Genomic DNA, 16,315 nt, shown 5'->3' on the forward strand with positions numbered 1-16,315 from the left:
ACCATAAACATATATTGAGAAGATTAAGAGGATCAAAATTAAGTTTGGATAGTATATTTGTGATAAATTCAGCCAGATACTAATGCTAGCAAATATTTAATTATTAACTTTGTGCTATGGGAGTTAATATACTACATGTGAAGTCTGAAATACAACACCGGGTTTGGAAATATCTGTTAATCAAATGAAGTACTACGGACATTAATGTTCTGCTCACCCTACTTCAGCAATATGTCTTAGTCATTACTTGGCAATTCAATGATCATAAAGTCTTTGACCTATTTCCAGATGTGTCAAATACTATTAGTCAAAGCAAAGTAGAAGAATGGCCATTTCGATGAAGTGGATGTTCTTTCAAACAAACTGAAAGTCATCATCTCAGTCTATGAAGACTTTTGGTTGCCGTTCATCAAAGACGGAGCCAATTCAATGAACTAAAGTTAGAAGGATCTACCACATGCTAATAATTCCTTGAGTCAGTTAACCCACTGTAGTTTATTCCTGACAGCATCATAAAAATGAGTCAGTCCTAGTTAATAAGATAATATTTTCTCCTGTTAATCTGTGACAGTATTTACAAAGTAGAAGGTAGTAGATACTAGCAATTCATTGCAAAATAAAAATCAAAACCTTTACCCTAATAAAGAGGATCTTCTCTCCAACTCTGTATCTTCCTTGTGAAAGACGCTCCACGCAGAACTTATTAGGGCATTTACAAGGTGGATCTTCAGAAATGTGTTTAACCTGAAAAGCATGGAAGTTATTGATAGAAACCCTTTAAAATAACATGTGTAGTAAAACATTCAAGAAGACATTTGCCATAACATGATATCAGTAATCCAAGTCTTCATTTATATTTTCTTAGTTTTTCTTAATATTTCTGTAATCATGGACTATGGTCTTCCAATGTCAAGAAGGATTTTGCCACTGTGATGAGGTAAAAATAGAGATGAGTGTCACACAGTTCAATATAGAATTTGCATTGTTTAACTGAAGTCAGTTTACTAATTTGAGTTCAGCAAACTTTTGTAGATGTGTTCTCAGTATTTTATGGTGAACCAGCTCAACTGTAAGAGCACTAATACAGCTGCCAGGCAAAATGAAGATGTCATAATGATGTCTTTTCCCTTCTAAATAAATAAAATAAATACAGAAGCATCTTGTTTATCAATAAAAGGCCATGCCCAATATCTTCACTTGGCATTTTGAAATACTGCACTTACACCTTAAAAAAAATATACAGATAATACTGTGACATAACCACAAATCCATGCCAAGATGCTCCTCAGTATTGCTAAATACCCTTGGATGATCTCTACCTGAGGGCATTAGTGCGATTAAGGGTAACTTAAAAGAGCCTGAAGAGTACTCTACTTTATCATTGCCACCAATAAAGGCTGAGAAAATACAGACAAAAAATACTTTCCTGCCTTTTATCAGTTGCATCAGCTTGACTCCAGCCTCTTGTGAAAACTTGGCCTTGTGTGTGCTACCAAAGGCATTAATGCTTAGCAAAAGTCTACTTTGTACTCTTCAGTGATCTGAAAGTAGCACAGCCATCAATGCCAAAAGAGCAGATCTGGTTGAGAAACTCTCATTTGACATTCAAATCACACTACTGCATAGGAACAGCAATAACAAGTGCACCATTTTCATATACTGAATGCTGACCTAGTATGTCAGTGTCAAACAATGCAAAATGTTTTCTCCTAGGGAAACTGGCTGCCTGTGGACTGGGTAGGTATACCCTTCTTTGGATAAAGAATTGGCTAGGGGGCCGTGCCCAGCGGGTGGTGGTTAATGGAGTCAAGTCCAGCTGGCAGCCTGTTACAAGTGGTGTCCCCCAGGGGTCGGTACTTGGGCCCATCTTGTTCAATATCTTTATTGATGACCTAGACGAGGGGATTGAGTGTACCCTCAGTAAGTTTGCAGATGACACCAAGTTGGGTGGCGGTGTTGATCTGCCTGAGGGTAGGGAGGCCCTTCAGAGGGATCTGGATAGGCTGGATCACTGGGCTGAGCTGAATGGCATGAGGTTCAACGAGGCCAAGTGTCGGGTCCTGCACTTTGGCCACAATAACCCCATGCAGCGCTATAGGCTCGGAGCTGAGTGGCTGGAGGACTGTGAAGAGGAAAGGGACCTGGGGGTGTTGGTTGATGCTCAGCTGAACATGAGCCGACAGTGTGCCCAGGTGGCCAAGAGGGCCAACGGCATCCTGGCCTGCATTAGAAATAGTGTGGCCAGCAGGAGCAGGGAGGTAATCATCCCCCTGTATTCGGCACTGGTGAGGCCGCACCTTGAGTATTGTGTTCAGTTTTGGGCTCCTCACTACAAGAAAGACATTGAAGCCCTGGAACGTGTCCAGAGAAGGGCAACAAAGCTGGTGAGGGGTCTGGAGCACAAGTCTTATGAGGAGCGGCTGAGAGAGTTGGGATTGTTTAGTCTGAAGAAGAGGAGGCTCAGGGGAGATCTCATTGCACTCTATAGCTTCCTGAAGGCAGGTTGTGATGAACAGGGGTTTGGCCTCTTCTTCCAGGCAACAAGCAGGACCCGAGGAAATGGCCACAAGTTGTACCAGAGGAGGTTTAGACTGGACTTGAGGAAAAACTTTTTCTCTCAAAGAGTGGTAAGGCACTGGAACGGCCTGCCCAGGGAGGTGGTGGAGTTGCCGTCCCTGGCAGTGTTCAAGAGGCGGCTTGATGAGAAGCTACAGGATATGGCTTAGTAGCTGTGGCAGCAATGGTAGTGGGAAGACGGTTGGACTAGATGATCTTATAGGTCCCATCCAACCATGTGATTCTATGATTCTATGATTCTATGAAAATGCTGGAGGAGCTTCCTAGAGGTTTTGTCCACTTCAAATAATATTCCAAAGACCTTTTTGAATCCAGTCGGTAAACTAAGGTCTGCACAAATGGTCAGAGGTCTGAGAAAGAATATCCTCAGAATGTTCAGGGCATTATATTTTCGTGAAAAAATTCATTTAAAAATAACACTTCACAGAGGAATTCTACATGTACTTTACAAGCAAGAAATATTTCTCAAGTATCAGATGAGTTGTCCTCAGTTTGAATGTACAATCACTGAATTATTTTAAGATTAATTACTCCAGTATTTTTATCAACAAATGGGTGACTGTTAGCCTCTATTTCTTGAGAATCAAACTATTTACATAGTGAGTGTACCACTGGAATAACTTACAGCAGTTGATGACTTAAATCCAAGTGCAGGTTGCTGAGGATACAAAAGATACATTCCCATATCTCGTGGAATGTGATACCAAGACTGGGGTTGTGCTTAGAGGACTATTTGGAAATGGCCCTGAATGCTGCCCAATAATCAGTGATTTCTGACATTATAACCTACAGCAGTTATGACCTCTGGAGACACTCTTGAAATTCAAATCTGAAAATGGATAGTGTGAACTATGCCTTCACAGGTGCATCTATCAGGGTTCATCTAAGCAAGCGAAAACCCAGAGCAGCCAGACCTAACAGCTTAAAGGTTGTTTTGAACTGTGTAAACAAAATAAAGCCATCTTAGGCCTGTTGAGAATGAAAGCAAACAGATTTATGCTGGTTTAAAATAGAGGATAATGAGACCTTCGCTGCTGATCCTGCTGTTCAGGCTTCCATTACCTTATCATCCCAAAGGACACAGAATTATTATTGAGTGGAATTTGGAAATCAAATAAGGAAGCAGGGGGAAGAATTATATCCTATTTTATTTTGTGTCTGGACTATATGAGCACTGCTGCTATTTTATAGTGTGAGTGTCTGGGGCAGTGCAGGTCAGGAATCTAGCTGGATGAATTCCATTCTGTTTCTATCCCTACTGCTTTCTAAATTAAAGGAGGTGGTTGGAGACAACCTTCATACACTCTGCTCTGTTCCTACAAGATACGCAGTCACCACTCTCCTGCAACACATAACTGTTCTGTCTCAATTCTGTTGAAACTTGAGTGAGTTTTGCAAAGTTAAGAAATACAAAATGTAAAAAATGTTAAACATAATTATTTGCATCAAATAGTAAAAAGTATTTCAATAAAATGAATTAACATAATATTCCATCTGCTCTTTGTAACAAAAAAGTGGCACATGGATTTTTCAAGAAGTGCTTTGTAACTCCCAGGTGGCACATCTACCTTGTAATATAGCGGTTACTATAGTAACTCCTTCTTTTTATAGAATATATTTGTACTTTTCAAGTTTAACCTCTTCATCGTCTCAAAACGTGTCCTTTTCATCTAAGTCCAGCTGTTTCAAATTAACCCCTCTAGGGTTTGCAACATAGAAATTAACACTACAGTATAGTGCAAATAGTTTAACTAAATTTAAAGCAAGATAATTTCTTTCTAACAAGAGGAAAAAATGCTTTCTTTTTTTACCACATGATAAGCATGCAGAACAGCAGCATAAAAATTAGGCTAAGATAACTTAGAAGTATTTGTTAAATATCTGTACAAGTCAGTGTGGGCCAAATCTCCTGGTCCTGACTCGGTCCTTTCTCAGACAAAACACTAAGTGGGAGTTGATGAATAAGAAGTGAACAGAAAAAGAAAACAGAGTAATAAGAAGGGAACTTGGCCCTAAGCACAAAGCTAGGCTAAACTGCAGATCTCCTACACAGCATGACATTTTTTCCAAACTTCAGGCGTAAATAATTGTGGTCAAAAATAAATTAACTGTAACAGTCTGCAAATATTTAAAATACAGTGAGATGTTAAAGTCGAGCTTCTGTGTGTTTTGCAAGTGCATATCAGAATGGGTCAGATGTGGGAGGAAGCTTCCTCCCACAACTTACAGCATCATCCAAGAGTTTCCCTGTGCTCTTTTTCCCAGGAGACTTTGTTGGTGACGGTGAAGGAGATGGAAGGGGGGCTGAAAGTGTTTCCTCTTGTTCAATCTCTTTTTCCAACTTTATTAATCCAGGAGGCTCCACCCCAAACCTTTTGGAGATATGCAAACAAGTTATTAGTCCTTATAAAATATCATATATTTTAAAACAAAACAGTGGAAAAAAAATTACACTTTCTGTATTGCACTATCATGCAACAGAATTATAGAATCATAGAACGGTTTGGGTTGGAAGGGACCTTCAAAGGTCACCCAGTCAATAGAATGCTACATACATTAGTAAACATGTATAAAATATATCAATCATTAATGCCATTATTCCAAATTAATAATAAGAAAAAATGAATTAAGATGGAATCTCTCAACTGATCAAATTTACAGGATATACAGGTTTTTTTTTCAGCTTCTCTGTCTGATAATATACATGTTGGTGAATGACTAGTTTATAAACACCACTAGGCCTCAAAAATTGCGATACCATATAGGACAGATACAAGTTAAGTACATTCACTTTTTTCCTTGCCCCCTAAACAACACCCTTTCAAATTACTTAGTATTACTTAGTATTTTACAAAGAAAGCCAGATAAAGAGATTAAAAGTTTTCCTGGTCTCAACCATTGCACTGAATTTATAGATAACTAGAGACATGGCCAATGTTTTTCAGAAGTGGCTAATGCTTTTTCTAACTGATTTTTGACAGCCAGTCTTCAGATCTCTGTTTACAGTGGCACAACATGTATGGCTCCAACTAAAACAAAACACATGCAACTTTGGCAGGGAGCATCTCAAACACAGCACTTGGAGAGCAAGGCTCCTTAAAACAATGCCTGCTTTTGAAAGCTTTATGGCAAGTGAGTAAGGCACTATCTCACAGCAAGCAGCAGAGCTTGGACAGATGTCAGAAGTCTAAAAGCCCATCCCATTTTCCTAATCACTGATAATTCCCCTCTTTTTTTTTTTTTTTTCCTTTGCCAACATTGAACAAAACACAGAAAAACAGACAGATTTCCTTTTTTTTTCAGAGAAGGACTTCACGTTGGAACAGTTACCGTGCCAGGTAGGCTTCTCATAGCAAACTACTTGCATACATGAAACCACATTTTCTTCTGTGGTAAAGTCCATGGCCCAGATGCAGAACTATGCTGACTTATCTAAGTAAACTTCTGGACACTAAAGTACAGAGCAGTAACAAATACATTACAAAAATACATGCTAAACACCATAATAATGTTAAAAGCATACAGAGAAAGGGCATAAGCACATATACTATCCTTTGTATTTTTATAACTTTTAATTTAGTTGCACTACTGCCTAGTAAATTAATATAAAAGAAAACCAAGAACCAAATCTGTGCTTGTATTGCCTTCTAACTGGCGCAGCCTGCCTAATGAAAAGTCATCCAACATCGAAACAAGCACTTATATACAATCCATTTACTTCCTGTCTGTCTGCAGATGCTGACAGGCTGTAAATCATTAAATTCCCACTGGGCTCTAAGCCTACACCTGCACGCAGCCTTACTCATCAAATAAAACTCTTCCAGTCTGAGCAATGCTGCTTCTTTGCCTCTACTGCTTTTCATAATCTCCAATTTTTGTCATTGTGACAGACTTTTTAAGTTCCCTGTATTTCCAGTATTCTGAATTCCTCTGGTGATGAGTTGAAAAATAAAACAAATGAGCAAAGATACACACTGGGTTTTTTTTTTCCCCACATATTGTATTCAACCTGAAGCAAAGTTGTTGGAAAGCTGAAATGATAAAAACCTTATCTTTTCTGGGAGGGGTAGAGGGGCAAATTCTGGTCTGGAAGGTATGCTGAGAATTTCCTTTCCTGCTCTTTTCTAGCCTGCCTCCTCATAACTATAAATGAAGCAGCATTGGACTGTAACATGATCTCCAATAGACTTCTTAGAGCAGCACTTCCCATTTTTACCAAGGAAAAATTGAATACAATAGCAGAAAGATCTTGAAATTGCTGAAGGGTAATTTCAAAAGACCTGTGAGAGTTGTTTAACCCCCAGAGTTTAATAGTTACTCAAGAACTTCATTCTTTCTGCAGAAAGGATAATTTAGCTGTTTTCCATTGTATAATCTCTCTTTAAACACACACACAGACAGCACATACACATCTATTTGCAAATAATTACATTTTCCATTAAGCCCTAATTACAAGAAATACACAGATTATGCAGTGATTGATTCTGTTCTCACATCACTTTAGTGTAAATGATTCACTCTGACTTTAAAATACTTTGGGAGAATGTTGGACCTGTGCAATCCACTGCAATAGCCCTGTGTATGCTCAATTTCATTCTGTAGGACACTTTCCTCTCTCATAAGTGTTCTCCCTCTACTCACATGATATCTGCCGGTGCACACAATGGCCCATTTTAGCTATTGAAATTTCATAGATGACCTCAGAATCTTGTTTTTCATAAACAACTGAAATTCAGGATAGTTTATCAGGTTATTCTGTTTTTATTAGTACCTGGGCTTTGAACTGCCACTCTTTGAGCCAAATGGTCACACCAGTTTTCCACTCACCATGTAGTCCATCTGTTTAGTCCATCTCTCTAATTTGGCTAAAAGGACACTATAAGTGAATATGCTAAAAACATTGCTAAAGCACAGGTAAATTCTCAACTATCTCCCCTCATCCTCAGAGTATCTGTTGAATGGGTTCAAGTTTAGCAGAACAAAGCTATTCTATCTCCGCCTTTAAAAATCCCAAACCTATAAGATCTAGGTTGACTTATGGGAGTTACAGACTCCGACAACTAACAGTAATATAGCTGGGCAAAGTGTGCTAAGAGCTGGCTTCTTGTGGTGAATAAGCCATTTTGAACATACCTTGCTGCTTCTAAAACTGAAGAGAAAAGTACAATGAGGGTGGTGGAACGCTGGCCCAGGTTGCCCAGAGAGGTGGTGGATGCCCCATCCCTGGAAACACTCAAGGCCAAGTTGGACGGGACTCTGAGCAACCTGATCTGGTTGGAGATGTCCCTGCTTCTTGCAGGGGGGTTGGACTGGATGGCCTTTGAAGGTCCCTTCCAACCCAAACCATTCTGTGATTCTATGATTCTAAGGAAGAAGTTATTAAGTGTCTCTTACTCTTTTCATTCTTTATAAGCATACTGAGGTACAGTTTTAAAGATCTCCAGCTCCTGTTCTGGAAAGCAGACCCCTAAGACTGTCAACAGACCCAGTTTGCTTTATAAAGCAAGCATACATCTGACTTCCCTCCTTTCTAAAGCAGCACAAGAAAAATGTCAATTTAATGTGCTCTTTCCTATGCTTAGCGCAGGCAACTGTCTATTCTCCTTTTCCATATAGTTCTAGTTTACCACAGCTCAGGCAAAACTGACATCACATATTTCCTTTCCAATTATATTAACCTGCTGTTCCTCTTCAGCAGTTTTTGTGCACCTTGGAAACCTACAAGATTATAAATTGGTTTTTGTTTGTTTTCTAAGAGATATTAGAGCAGGAACAAGTAGACAGACATGTTATTTGACCCCTAAGCTATAAACAAAAATAAAATACAGGAATATAACTATCATGTATAAAATACATTAATGATATCTGGAAATATACATGTAGTATGAATAAAAACTTTAAAAAAATATTTTAAGTATTTTTGTTTTCATGCCTGGAACACAGAACATCTGAAACATGGAAGCTCAAGACAAAAGGAAAATATCAAGGGTAAAGATATTATTTTAATGCCCTTCCCCAAAGATCTGCTGAGAAATCAAATCTCATTGCAAAATGAGATTAATCCAACTCAATCTATTTTTGCAGAATCCAACACCGCCTAACCATTGACCTGCATTCCCTGAGGAAGCTGGATACTCTCCAGTAATCAACCTGGGGCAGACATGCCTGTCAGCTATGCCCTGGGTATAGGGTCTTTGGATGCTGGAAGGTCTGTCTCCAGGCTGGGGATCTTGAAAGCACAGTTCATTTGCTCGGGTAATTTAAGATTCATGAAAATCAATTTCATTGAGCACCTACAGATCAGAATACTTTCTTATTCATGGAAAGTTAAATTAATTTTTTTTTGGACATGTTGGACTGAATCCAAGTTTTAGAGATAAGAAAACTCCTGCAAACTGGAAATTAACTCTTTTTCCGGCCAACGCTGTTCTTATGCAAGCTTCCACTGATGAAGGCTTCTCTGAAACTTGACCAAAAAGATAAATTTCTAGTTACATGGCTTCCCAAGTGAGTTGCATTCACAAAACATGAATACCCATAACGCAACTATAAAATGAATATACTGGTTCTTAAGCTTGGCATAAAGAGGGGTCTCCTTCGCACTGACTGTAACCACAAGGAATTCTTCTGAAAATAATGAAACTACTTAGACAGCAAGACACTCCAATTTGATACACATTGGTGACAACTGCAATTTCCATAGGAGACTGCAGCACTGCTATTCACGTATTTTGTAGTAAATCTTATGTCTATGCTGGTTAATTCTGCAACAGCAAAAAGGGAGAAATGTCATTCTAATTACTGTCATTTTGATTGTCTAGCAAAAGTCATTGTTGTCTTGACCTCAGAGATAAGGCTACAACGTCTTGAGGGTCCAGCTTGGCTAGAATCATCTGACAGAGACAGAACACAGACTGCTAACTCAATTCTTGTGTTGCTTCTGTCGATGAAAATCAGAGCTGAGTTTATGTAAATAAATAAGAGTCAGTGTTGCTTAGGTCAGGTTTATGTTATGTGAGGATCAATTTATTATCAGTGAAGTTAATGAAATCTCAGATTTGACTGTTAGAAGGAGAAAAAGCTCAAAGCTTTATTTAGAAAAAAATTCTCAACTCTTTCCCCTTGTAATATGAGCATAGTCAACAAATACTTTCTTTGAGGTGATAGTACAGAGATTTTATTATATTTGTTAACCATCTCCCCACAAGATGGGGACATGATGATGTCTTGAGTGACATCAAGAGAAGCATTCTCCTTGAACCTAATGAGCACAAAATTTAGCCCGAGATGTGCTGATTTAGTAAGTCGCTCAATAGCCGCTGCTGTCAAGAATGTAAATATTTCTTCATTCTTTAAATATTTCCACCTACCTTGCTGCAATCCTTCCAAGTTCCAGCAAACAAAGGCACACTTCTCTTGGCTGCTTGTGGAGAACTGGAAAAGCAAAATGAAGATGGAAAACATCCATAAGTGAAAGCTATTTTAAAGATTTTAGTGATGAACGGAACCTAATCATCAACATCTGTAAATCTTGACTCAGATAAAACTTGGTTTTCTTTGGCTTGCAGTGGAGTTTTACTGGAATAAAAAGGATGGGATTGAGGAGTGGTTCTCAGAATGCAGATGATTTAGGAAGTTACCATTTAATTATTCTCTAGTTCATTTGAAAATACCATTCTAAATCTAAATCACTGAGTAATTACTTGGGCTATTTGGTAGACTGCAAGCAGTTCATAACTATTTAAAAATAATCAAGAGCTCTGGCACAACACTAAACTAGTAAAATGTCAAAGATAAATTAATAACATTAAAGTGATACTTTTCTTTCTACAAACTAAGAGAATTCCTATCCTCTAGATCACTATTTTCCTTAGCCTATTTAAATCATAAAAATAACAAAATTGCACTAGCAAAGATATATCTCATTATAAATTTGGTCCTGAATTTGTTATACATCTACTCTGGAAGCAAATATGAAACTAGAATACTTTAAGAATTCAGCTAATCATAGGAAAAAACTCAACAAAAAAAATTCTTCTGTATATATACAGACATGTATGCCTGGATTCAACACAAGACCTGTAGTTTCTCAGCTTAAGAGGCAGCTGTAACACAGCATGAACTTCTCATTAAGAAATACCACCATAATCCAAGATAATTCTTTCTTCTTCCTGCACAATTCAGATTGGTAATGTTCTGTAGAGAAGTCCAGTAAAATATGTGAGCAAAATCCAAAATCAATAGATGAGGATATGCCTGTGGCTGTTTGCATAATCAACTCCCCAAAAGTCCAGAAAGAAGAAAGTAAAAAAGAAAAAAAAAAAAAAAAAAAAAAAAAGGAATTATGAGTACATTGCCATCTTCTGTTGAGAAATACCTACTACAGTAAGCATTTTGTGCATAAAATTCAGGTTTTAGAAATTTCCACAATAATAATAATAATAATAATATTCGTATCTTATAATTTAGATTGAATTGGCATTGAAAAAACCAATTCTTTTAATATTTGCTTAAATCAGAAAATCAGAAACAGAAACAAAATTGATTTGTTTTTAATTAGTTAAGGTCAAGGCATCTGCTGTATAAACACTTTGGTTATCTAAAGACTCACCTAGCTCAATGCATGAAGAAAAAAATACCATACCTGAAAAAGATATTTCATGTCTAGTTAAAGCTCTGAAAGACATTGCTTTGTCCTATATTGTACATATGAGACCCAGAATGGGAATCCAGATGTAAACATTTCCAAGTAACTAACACCTACTGGGGCAGCTCTTCTGTAATTTCAGCTTCTAGCTCCACTGACTTGAATAAAGTCATATGAGTTGAATGCTCATCCGAATGTCTTTTACTAGGCTATATGTAGCACTTTGAGATGTATGCATTCTTCATCTCTAATCTCATCCAAATATATTTACAGAAGTGAAACTGCAGAGCGTGAAAATGAAAATGGCACTGCACTAGGAAAAGTATTTTTATCCTTCAGTCATCCATTATTAAGAATATAAAAGATGCAGACTTGGACATTTAGCAATTTCAATATTCTTTCTTGTCACAACACAGTAATTTTATGAAACATTTACGTTTACTAGTATCAGTAATTTTATCAGTATTTTTAAAGTGTTCACATGCATGACTCCAGAAACGTATGCTGTTGCTTTGGTTCTAAACCAGTTGGGACTGCGCCAAAATAAAACTTGATTTTAAGAAATAAGGCATCCTCCAAAATATAAATGGAATAAAATGGTTTTGGAATAGACAAAGGGAGTCCAATATTTCTTAACTGCAATTCACATATCTGAATAACTTTTGGAAGGGAGGAGGAAAACAGGGGCTCAAGTAACATTATGTGTAGAAAGATCCATAAACAGAATTGGAAGAGGACTTGATTAAGAAAAGTAAAATGTTTTTCTGTCAATGCTTGAAGCTCTTCTACGCAAACAAAATTCCAAGTCCTTAGCAAATCTGACTCAACATAATCTACACACATTTCATGCATTTCACATCAAACAATGTGACACAATGAAATCATTGTTAGAGGATGAAGAGCTGTGCAGGCAATAACCAGCCACGAGAACAAACATCTGGTCATCTGATAAGCTGACAGTGACACAGCGCTTCTAACAAGAAAATGTTAGCATTCCTGAGGACTATACCAGCATTTCTATTCGGGGACTTCGGAGATAAATGTTATTTTGTATACTGCAATTTTGTACACTGGAAGTAATTTATATTCTCAAACCAAAATTTTCTTTTTACTGGGCTACCACCTCGCAAAAGACTGGTCAGGAGTTGCAGCAAAAGCCGGACACCAGCCTGCGCTTCCACACTTATCTTGGTCCCAAATGTTCAGTGCAACCTTAAGCAAGCAAATTAAGACCACTGCATGGAACAAGTAGCACTTTCAAGTGCCTTGATTTCTGAGTACTCATTTTGAGATACTTTTTGTCTTGTACTATCCCACAATAACTGAAAGAACTCTACATTTACAGTCGCTTTCAAAAGGCTGTCTCCTAAGTTTTCCAAAAAAAAAAAAAAAAACAAAAGCTACCTTTACACTTTTTTCCATCTAGATAACAGAACAAGAAACTTTTCTTACACTTTCTTTTTTTAGTTTTAGGTATAGAAGTTGAGTTAAACAATATTTTCTGAGCACTTCAAGGCATCAGATAGAAGAGATGGCAAAAACTATTTCAGAGGCACTATACAGTGTTGAAATCACCGATTTAATTATTTAAAATAAGTATGCTACTAAAAAAGAAAATCTGTAGACGTCCTCATAATTCACATTTAAATTCTCACTGTAATTTAAATTCTAACTGTACTGAAGTTCATGGCTAGCTACACTACATACACATACACAGTTTTATAAACATGTAATTATACATATATATGGTAATAACTAAAATAATCTGAAGACTATAATAGGCAATTAGTTCTGAAGTGACTGGTTACAAGTTCAGGTTGAAATTTAACACTTGTACCCATGGTATTCTGTTGTATCCTGTGGGAACTGCATCAACCATTTTCTGAATTACTTACTATAATCTATATTAAATAGTGCATTTCAGCAATAGACACCACCTCAACTTTGACCTGGCCAGTTACTTAATCCCACATATACTACACAGCAAATAAGACATTTGCTAAGCAACACATTTTCTATAATTGTAGCAATTTACACACAGTTAGACACTGTAAGTACTGGAAGGCAAAAAATTATTCTTAAAAGTCATCTTCATTATATCTATGACCACACGCACAATTCACTGCACATCATTTAAAGTCTACGCTCAACACAGTGCAATTCATTTTGACAACAGTGCTACTGTATGCCGCGAAGAATTCAAAGAAAAATGAAAAATGAAAATTTCTCTAACACTTCTATGAGGTAAGTAGTATTATTATCCATAATCTTATACATGGAATTAAGGTATAAGATATAAAAAAAAGCACACCTATCTAGGTGCTATTTAAAAATACTTACTGCCTCGTCTCCAAGGTACCGTTGAGTTTCCTAATGCTACATTTTGTATGAAAACAAAGCCAACACAACTACTGATCCCATTACAAAGTCTGATATGGATCCTCCCACTGCATGCGGAAGCTATGCGATAGAGCCATAGCCACTTCTTCCCATATCATTCAGTAGCAACATCAAAACGCTATCCTTCAGCATTTTCCATCATTCTCCAGACATCTTCAGATTTTTGCAACAAATGAAGCATGTGAGGAGAAAACAACATACCAGTAAGAGCTTCCTTCACTTCATGAACCACACCATACCAAGATGTTGGCAAAGCAAGGCCCATCCCAAAGAGAACACATCTCTTTTAGGGGAAAAAAATAGCCCATGACCACATGAAAAGTTGATAGGTGTATCATAACAGTTAAATGGTTTAACTAACGTAATACCAGCCTTAATTATAGTCCAAGCACTTCATTTTGCAGCATCGATACAACTTCCATATGCAATTTCCTATAATTTTTCTCACTTTCATGTAGGGAAGAAAACCATATTCCTAGAGAATCATTAGCCAGTCCTCCCCTATCAGACATTAGAAAGGTGAATCATCCAAGTAGGTGGCTATAAGCAAGTAGCAATTTGTAAACGCAGAATGAATGGAAATATCCACCTTGCTGGAGAATCTCATTGATGATATTTGCTTGATAAGAAAGCAATGTGAAGATTTAGAACTAGTGCATACAGGTTTAGCTTATTTTAGGTATCCTAACAGATACAGACCCTTTTGCTTTCTATCTCATTCATTCCACATCCTTCCTCTCCACTGTCCTTATTGCCTGCATGTTTTCAAGCTACTTCCAGCCACTCTTTTTCAACAATACTTCCTTTTCAGCCCCTAACAAGCTTTTATCCCCTTCTCCTCTCTTGCTATCGCATCTTCTCCACACTGCTTCCGTCTTGTTGCTGCCCTTTTACAGTACCTCCTCACCTGGTAACTCATCACTTGTTCTCTTGTAAACGTAAACTTTTTTTTTTTTTTAAAGATCCGAAGCATAGCTGAATAAAAAAAAAAAAGTGAATGCGACTTCTGCTTCTAAAGCTTTTTTTTAAGCTCACTAGAAGAAGAGATTTTTCCAAAGGGGTTTAGTATTTATTATCATAGGCTTCCAATTGCCTCTTCCAATTGAATTCACACATGTTTAGGGAAAGTTTTTCAAAAGGTTGATCCTTTGAGCCTTCTTCCTATTGTCTTTCACTTTTTCCTTTAATACTTTTTCCTCTGATCCTACGGGAGGTGTTGGTTTGGGGTTTTTTTAACATTGCTTTGACAACACTTACTCTGTTCAATTTATCCCAAAACATACCCTTGCTTCTGCATCAGAGTTACACTATGACATACTGAAATCAAGGAGTTGTGTTCCCCCATCTCCCATTTCAGCACTGTCACTTATACAAGTCTCAGAACAATTAATGTTTCAAACACAGTAGATCCATGGATGGCAAAGAACTAATCTATATGAATATGAAGATCATTCAAACATAAATTAATTGATTCCAGTAAATTACTAAAGATGCTAATCCAATGGTAATGACACAGTGTCCAGGATGCTTCTATAGTCCTCAAAACAAAACATATTCAACCATAGTATGAGTTGTTTAGTAAAATGTTGTGAAAGACGGGACAAAGCCTTATTCTGATGCAACTGTATATAAAATATAACATACTATTACAGCCTCTAAATATGTCACTATGAAAGAATGGTGGAAATAATTCCATCTTAAAATACAAAATTAGATAAACTATAGTATTAACTAAAAAAATCATTTGCCTCTATGCATTTAATATTTTTTAGCAAATAACATTCGAGTGGTTTTTTTTTTTAAAAAAAAAAAAACACCAAAAAAACCAAACTCTTAAAACCCACTTTAGAATAGAGATCAGAGGTGTTTGTGTTTAAGTCTACTATTTCCACTAAAGCACTAAATGCCTTAGGGAACCTGTCCATTAAACTCTATCATCAATAAGTTGCATCAAAAGAAGTCCATGTCACATATTGTGTGTGCACACACACAGTGACAGGATATACAAGCACAAAACATTAATACAACAATATCTCCCAACAACTCCCAAAACAAACAACACACATTAGCATGCTGGCACACTTGGTGGCAAACCCTTTTCCTGCCGGGTGGAGTCTTTATCATAGAAGAGGTGCAGAATACTCATTGGTTCCAAATCCTATAATCATCCAACAACACTATGTTACCAACAAAGAGTTCAGAACTTAAAGCTTAAAGTTCATTTAACTAAAGCAATCATAGAAAATCTTACCCTTTGCACTACTTGGCCAAGAAGAGTTTTTGTCAAGTATTACACTCTTCAGGCTTGAGCACATAATTACAAATATCTCCATCAAGAATGCTTCCATAAATTGAATTACCACAGCTGTGTGGCTCTGCTGCCCTAAAACCTACAAAGGGCAACTTACAAAATACACATATCATGGGAACAGAGGAGTTACAGGCAGCATTACTTTTCTTAGATTGCAAAGAGCTGGTGCCTCATATTCCGAGTCCTGGATATGGGACCTCTGATACATCTAAGAACTCCACTCAAAGATAGTGTCACTCAAGATTTGCCCAATTATGAAAGTTTGGACTTTGGATCATAGTTTTGGGTTATCAATAAAGCTAATTCCTTCTTTAAATACACTAACTACAAAAATAACAATTATGAAACACATGTCGATGAGTGCAAGCAGCATGCAGAGG

The 16,315-nt window shown here is 37.1% G+C and overlaps 1 protein-coding gene across 1 annotated transcript in view; it reads right to left on the reverse strand.

The window, feature by feature from the left end:
• Positions 1-16,315, reverse strand: part of GAS2 (growth arrest specific 2) — a 96,980-nt gene that overhangs the window by 40,114 nt on the left and 40,551 nt on the right. Inside the window, exons 5-7 of the mRNA XM_086749792.1 lie at positions 9,948-10,011; positions 4,805-4,949; positions 637-744 (exon numbers count right to left, since the gene is read on the reverse strand). Coding sequence (XP_086605918.1) covers positions 637-744; positions 4,805-4,949; positions 9,948-10,011 — 317 coding nt within the window. The remainder of the gene's footprint in view (positions 1-636; positions 745-4,804; positions 4,950-9,947; positions 10,012-16,315) is intronic.

The sequence above is a fragment of the Chlamydotis macqueenii genome, chromosome 5 (genome assembly GCF_036417535.1).
Source record: "Chlamydotis macqueenii isolate bChlMac1 chromosome 5, bChlMac1.mat, whole genome shotgun sequence".
Classification (NCBI taxonomy): domain Eukaryota; kingdom Metazoa; phylum Chordata; class Aves; order Otidiformes; family Otididae; genus Chlamydotis; species Chlamydotis macqueenii.